Below are 7,451 nucleotides of genomic sequence, written 5' to 3' on the forward strand. Positions count from 1 at the left end.
CTTAGCGGGTAGCTGTGCTCGCTACATAAAAGGGATCAGGTAACAGGTGACAGGGCACAGACACCACCTGCTGCTCCTGAGAAATGCTCGTCTCACACAAGTCTCACACTACACAGCACCACACCGCATAGCACCACACTGTACAGCACCACACTGCATAGCACCATACTGTACAGCACCACACTGCATAGCACCATACTACACAGCACCACACTGCATAGCACCACACCGCATAGGTCTCACACCGCATAGCACCACACTGTACAGGTCTCACATCGCATAGCACCATACTACACAGCACCACACTGCATAGCACCACACTGCATAGCACCACACTGCATAGCACCACACTGTACAGGTCTCACACCGCATAGCACCACACTGTACAGCACCACACTGCATAGCACCATACTACACAGCACCACACTGCATAGCACCATACTACACAGCACCACACTGCATAGCACCACACTGCATAGCACCACACCGCATAGCACCACACTGTACAGGCCTCACACCGCATAGCACCACACCGCATAGCACCACACTGCATAGCACCACACTGCATAGCACCACACTGCATAGCACCACACTGCACTGGTCTCACACCGCATAGCACCACACTGTACAGGCCTCACACCGCATAGCACCACACCGCATAGCACCACACTGCATAGCACCACACTGCATAGCACCACACTGCATAGCACCACACTGCATAGCACCACACTGCACTGGTCTCACACCGCATAGCACCACCCTGTGCTGCTAAGTCAAGTCAAGTCAAGTTTATTTATAAAGCACATTTCATATGGCTTACATAGACTCAATGTGCTGTAAGATTAAAAGGAGGAAAAGTAGAAAATTTAAAAACAGCACTAAAACTGAGTGAAAATATAAACATATATAATAATAGGTAGAAATAAAACAAAATAAAACCCATTGCAATGATAAGACCTTTTAAACACCAAACACTAGACTAGACACATAGTCTGCAAAGGCCCAGAGCAAAATAAATAGAATAAAAGTAAAATCAAAGTAAAAAATAAAACACATAAAAGCCCTTAGGAAATAAAACAATGTCAATAAAAATCAACTCAACCAAAAGCTTGTGTAAATAAAAACGTTTTAAGACCCTTTTTAAAAGCGGGAGTAGAAGTCACTGACCTTAGTTCTAGGGGGAGGGAATTCCAAAGGGTAGGGGCACAATAACTAAAAGCACCATGTGCAGTGTTGGTGTTAATTTTGGGGACGCATAAAAGACCTTTATTTGATGTTCTCAACGAACGGGTAGGATGGTATGGAGGGATGATGTCAGAGATGTAGGTAGGGGCCAAGCCATTTACTGCTTTAAAAGTGATCAGAAGTATTTTAAAATGTATTCTTTGTTGTACAGGCAGCCAGTGAAGAGATTTCAGAATTGGGGTGATGTGTCCAAATTTGGATGTTCTTGTCAGTATTCTGGCAGCTGTATTCTGAATGAGTTGGAGTTTGTTGAGTGCCTGTTTAGTGAGCCCGGCATATAGGGAGTTGCAGTAATCAAGACGGCTGGAGATAAAAGCATGAACTAACTTTTCAGAGTCCTGAGGAGACGAGAGGCCACGTACTTTAGAAATATTTCGCAGATGGTAAAATGCCGTCTTAGTGATAACAGATATATGTTTGTTAAAATTAAGATCTGTATCAAGGGTCACACCCAAATTTCTGACATCATCACAAGGTATTACCTGAAGGGGGGCTAAAAACGTACAAAGATGTTCTCTACGAGCCTTGGGGCCTACAACTAAAATCTCTGTCTTGCTGTCGTTTAACAATAAAAAATTCTGACCCATCCAGTTTTTGATGTCTGAGACACAACTTATTAGGTCATTTACTGGACTGGGGTCGTCAGGGGAAAAAGAAATGTACAACTGGGTATCATCTGCATAGGAGTGATATGAAAGACCATGGTGCCGGATGATATGCCCAAGTGGTAGCATATATAAATTAAAAAGCAGAGGGCCCAGGATTGATCCCTGAGGTATCCCATGAGAGGTATCCATAGAGTCAGAGAAGAAATTGTTAATAGTGACAGAGAAGGATCTCCCATTTAAATAAGAAGTGATCCAGGCAAGGGCACTACCGCAAATGCCGATTTGATCTTGTAGTCGTTGGATTAAAATCGTATGATCCACAGTGTCAAACGCAGCACTTAAGTCTAGAAGAACCAGAACAGATACTTTATGGTTATCAGTGGCCATTTTAAGATCATTGACAACTCTGATCAAAGCAGTCTCTGTACTATGATTCACACGGAATCCAGATTGGTAGGCATCGAAAAGGGAGTTGTGGGACAGATAAGAGTAAAGCTGCTTGTAGGCAACCTTCTCAAGGATTTTACCTAAAAATGGTAAGTTTGAAATGGGCCTATAACTCTCAAAAGCTAAGGGATCAAGGGTATGTTTCTTTAACAGAGGAGTAACCAATGCATGTTTAAGACAGGAAGGGAAAGTACCAGAGAGGAGTGATGAATTAACAATATTTAAAATGTCAGTAGCTAAACAGCTGAAGACCTCTTTGAGCAATTTAGTAGGTATAGGGTCAAGGGAGCAGGTAGCAGAGCCTAGCTGTCGAACTATCTCTCCTAACTCATCTTGATGAATAGGAGTAAAACTGGGGAGACAGGCTTGGCTGGGCAGAAATTGACATGGAGAAATGTAGCTGACATCAGTATTAGACGGTATGATATTGCTTCTTATAGTTAAAATTTTATCACAAAAAAAAGTTGCAAACTCATTGCATTTCTCTACAGAGTGGAGCTCTGTAGGAATTGTAAGTGGAGGGTTGATAAGTTTATCAATGGTATTGAACAGTATTTTAGCGTTATTTGAATTTTCAGCAATGATCTGAGAGAAGTACTGCCTTCGAGCTTTCTTGATTTCATTGTTATACATAAGAATATGATTCTTATAGTTTACAAAGTCAGCCTGCAGTTTAGATTTACGCCATTTTCGTTCGTAAATGCGACAGATTCTTTTAGATGTGTTAATTGTCTGTGAGGTTCTCCAGGGTGACCTACGTTTTCCTGAGATAGTCTTAACATGCAATGGTGCAATACTGTTTATAGTTTGCATCACAGCAGAGTTAAAAGACTTGACTAAGGTGTCGCAACAGGGGGATACAATAGAGTCACAAACAGAGCCCATGGGGGAGACAGATGGCACAGATATCTGGCTCAGGTCACATGACCGAGCAGCATTAAAAGTCAAAATAAAATTTTCTGGGGTATCTTCCCTGATCCTGCGTCTGAAAACCTTTTTCACACCAGATACATGTCTAGTCGTTGGCCAGGAGACACTAAAATATATACAGAGGTGGTCAGAAAAACCAACATCTAAGGTGCCATTTATAGAGACGTCTAAGCCTTTTGAAATGACCAGATCTAAGGTGTGGCCATGGCTGTGAGTAGGGACAGACATATGTTGTGTGAACTCGAAGGATGACAAAAGCTCTGTGAACTGAATTGCCAGGGAGTTAGCCATGTTATCAACATGAATATTAAAATCACCAGAAATTAGAATACAGTCATAGTTGGTCACAGTATTAGATAAAAAATCCTCAAAATCAGAAATAAAACCCGCATTATATTGTGGTGGACGATAGACTGTGACAATGAGTAAATTATTTGATTGCCTCAGGGCTAAATATTCAAAAGCAGCATATGGACCAAAAGAAACAGTCTTGCAGGGAAGCATGTGAGAAAAAAGGGCTGCTACACCCCCCCCTCTCTGATGTTCACGAGAGCAGTGGGCAAAGGAAAAGTCAGGTGGTGATGCCTCAAGAAGTTCATAGTTGCCTGAGGTATCAAGCCATGTTTCAGTAAGGAACATACAGCTTAATTTATGGGAGGTGATAATGTCATGTACCAGAAATGTTTTATTACGAAGTGATCTGACATTAAGAAGGGCCATCTGTAGGTGATGAGAGGGGCTACTTATTGCCTGTGTAGTTTGATCCCCAAGTGATACAGCAGGAGAGGGAGAGCTGCAATTATCAGCAGGACCCATAGTAGAGCTGGGTGTGTTTGTGAACTGGATTGGGTCATGCTGTGGGGTCATTCCATGTCAATTCACATGATTCCCTAGAATCTCCCCAGGTGACCTTCTCCGATTTACCCAATAACTCACATACCGGTACCTTTTGATGTCAATTGAAAGAATACCAAGTATTAGCACCCTACGTCTAACGGTTGCGGAGATGAAGCCCTCCAAAGTTGGGGTGCCATGCCCACCTTTCAAGCCTGTGAATTGCATACAAAATTTACAAGCAGATTTTGACACCTCTATTTTTAGTTTGAAGGAAGATACAGGCCTAAAATTCACCATGGCCCCTCAATATGACCCTGTCTACCAGATGATGTACTTACAAATGGCATGCCTTGAATATTTTTGGCTATATTAAGCCTTAAAAACTGAATTTGTGAAAAGCGTGTTGAAGAGTCTTGCCATTTTGGCGTTCCAGATCTTGGAAACTATGTATGCTTTGGGAGTTCTAATTGATTTTCCATCATATTTGGGAATTGTACAGTGTATTCCAAAAAATGTAGGGCGCTCAGACTTTAACAAATAAAATAGGAGGGACTCAAAAACAGCTTTTGGACAAAATGACCTTACGGTACCCTCTACTTCAAGCCTCAAATTAACCATGTGGGCTCTTGATGACTGGAACGCCCTTTTAACTCCATGTACAGTAGCACTGTATCAAACATTCAAGCTTGGAAAAACTTTGTTTTTCAAAGTTCTTCATATTAATCTTGGCCTTCAAAGTATATGCTTTTCTCTATATCTTATCACAGTGTCTGTTTTGTCTGCTGCCATCTGCTGGTCTAAAAAAGTAACAACAGCGTAATGTAAGAAAACAAAAGGGGCTGGAAAATTTTGCCCATAATTAACCAATAAAGCACTATAATTATTATACAGTATATTGCTATATACTAATTATGATTTAAACAAGCATGATGAATATTTATAGTTAAAATAATTTCCTATGTGTGACTGCTTAAAGGGACACTGTGCAGGAAATGGTCAAAAAAGGTACTGCAACTATGCTGCTCATTGAAACTGGGCTGCCAATTGCCAAATTTGATCTTTACATGAAAGTTTACTAAGTATTAAACAGATATTTTCTAGTATGGTCCAAGAACAGTCATTTTTGCAGCTAAAAAATGTCTATTTTTGGAAATTCAAAATGGCGGACCATGGAGAAGATCCCCTTTTCATGTATGAAAAGTGCATTTTTCCAGTCATAATGAATACTTAGAATTTGATGCTGGTGGTAAGTATTCATGAAAAAGGTAACATTAGTGAATGGGCGGCATGAATTCTGGAAAAAAACAACTAAAAATCTCACACAGTGTCCCTTTAATGCTCAATCATGATGCCAGTCCCAAGATGGCCTCCCCCTGCACTACATTTCTACCAGACATGGGGGTGGGGGGGGTCCTGGTAGAAATGTAATCATGATTGAACATTCTGCATAATGCTCGTTAAAATCACAATAAATATATAGCAATATACCGTAGAATTAAAGTGCTTTATTGGTAGCCTTGTGAGCTTAACCCCTAGGGGCGTCTAGATTTCTAGGCTACTTTATTGGTAAATTATGGGATTTTCTGGAAGATTTTCCAGCCCCTTATGTTTTCTTACATTACACTGTTGTTGCGTTTTTATGACCAGCAGATGGCAGCAGACAAAACAGACACTGTGATAACACATAGGCAAAAGCATATACTTTGAAGGCCAAGATTAATATGAAGAACTTTGAAAAACAAAGTTTTTCCAAGCTTGAATGTTTGATACAGTGCTACTGTACATGGGGTTAAAAGGGCGTTCCAGTCATCAAGAGCCCACATGGTTAATTTGAGGCCTGAAGTAGAGGGTACCGTAAGGTCATTTTGTCCAAAAGTTGTTTTTGAGTCCCTCCTATTCCATCATTAAAAGTCTGAGTGCCCTACTTTTTTTGGAATACACTGTGCAGTTCCCAAATATGATGGAAAATCAATTAGAACTCCCAAAGCATACATAGTTTCCAAGATCTGGAACCCCAAAATGGCAAGACTCTTCAACACGCTTTTCACAAATTCAGTTTTTAAGGCTTAATATAGCCAAAAATAATCAAGGCATGCCATTTGTAAGTACGTCATCTGGTAGACAGGGTCATATTGAGGGGCCATGGTGAATTTTAGGCCTGTATCTTCCTTCAAACTAAAACCAGAGGAGTCAAAATCTGCTTGTAAATTTTGTATGCAATTCACAGGCTTGAAAGGTGGGCATGGCACCCCAACTTTGGAGGGCTTCATCTCTGCAACCGTTAGACGTAGGGTGCTAATACTTTGTATTCTTTTAATTGACATCAAAAGGTACCTGTATGTGAGATATCGGGTAAATCGGAGAGGGTCATGTGGGGAAGGCGTGTGAATTGACATGGAATGACCCTGTGTTGAATGTCAAGGTGTGCTGAAAGCAATGAACTGAATAAAGTTGGTGGTTAGCTCTAGTAGGCCCAGTTTGTTTGGATGCACCCCATCAGATCTATATAAAAATGATTTGGTCCAGAATATATCAAAATTAGCAATAAAATCATGACCAGCTAGATTGCAGAATTGTTTCAGCCAGGTATGGAGACTATGCAATCTGCTGAAACGCTCTGAATTACTGGAGCTAAGTGGGATAGGGCCTGACATTACAGCGTTTCCCGAGGCTTTCAACAGTGAGACATAACGTCTCCAGCTCATTCTGTAGCTTCACAGAGTTCCGGGCCATGACGTCATTTGTCCCCACGTGAGCAATGACAGTGTTTACGGAAGAATGTCTGTTCAATAGAGACGGAATGAGATGAGAGATGTCAATAACCCTTCCTCCCGGGATACAGTACGTGATAGCACTAGGAATAATCAGATCTCTGACAATCGAATCACCAACAATGAGAATTTCAGGAGGGCATTGAACATCGCGGTTAAAGTGTATAGAGGTGCGAGGAGGAAGTTGTAGACCATCTGGACGCTGAGGGACGCTGTCAGCCGTGGACAACGCCGGTGGTGTTTGACACGGGCTACACAAGCTAACGACACCAGCATCATTAGCCAACAGAGGCATCGCAGTAGCCCGATGGCTTGACAAGCTATCCGCTGTTGGAGATGTAGAGGCCATGCAATCTGCTGCGGCCATCGTTGGAGAAGAGATTCTGAGCCGCTTATCAGAAACGCGCTCTGGACTCGAGCCGTCGCTGTCTGCAGACCTGTTGCGCTTGGAGGTAACTTTGCGAGCTACATGTTGACGCGGTGATGGATGGCCTGGCCTGAGCCGCTTATCAGAAACGCGCTCTGGACTCGAGCCGTCGCTGTCTGCGGACCTGTTGCGCTTGGAGGTAGCTTTGCGAGCTACATGTTGGCGCGGTGATGGATGGCCTGGCTG

At 42.1% G+C, this 7,451-nt stretch overlaps 1 protein-coding gene across 1 annotated transcript in view; it reads right to left on the reverse strand.

The window, feature by feature from the left end:
• ntm (neurotrimin) overlaps window positions 1-7,451 on the reverse strand; it is an 83,669-nt gene that overhangs the window by 75,636 nt on the left and 582 nt on the right. The window contains exons 2-4 of the mRNA XM_063204151.1: window positions 517-714; window positions 307-471; window positions 108-213 (exon numbers count right to left, since the gene is read on the reverse strand). Of these exons, the coding sequence (XP_063060221.1) occupies window positions 108-213; window positions 307-471; window positions 517-714 (469 nt within the window). The remainder of the gene's footprint in view (window positions 1-107; window positions 214-306; window positions 472-516; window positions 715-7,451) is intronic.

The sequence above is a fragment of the Engraulis encrasicolus genome, chromosome 7 (assembly GCF_034702125.1).
Source record: "Engraulis encrasicolus isolate BLACKSEA-1 chromosome 7, IST_EnEncr_1.0, whole genome shotgun sequence".
NCBI classification, from domain to species: Eukaryota; Metazoa; Chordata; class Actinopteri; order Clupeiformes; family Engraulidae; genus Engraulis; species Engraulis encrasicolus.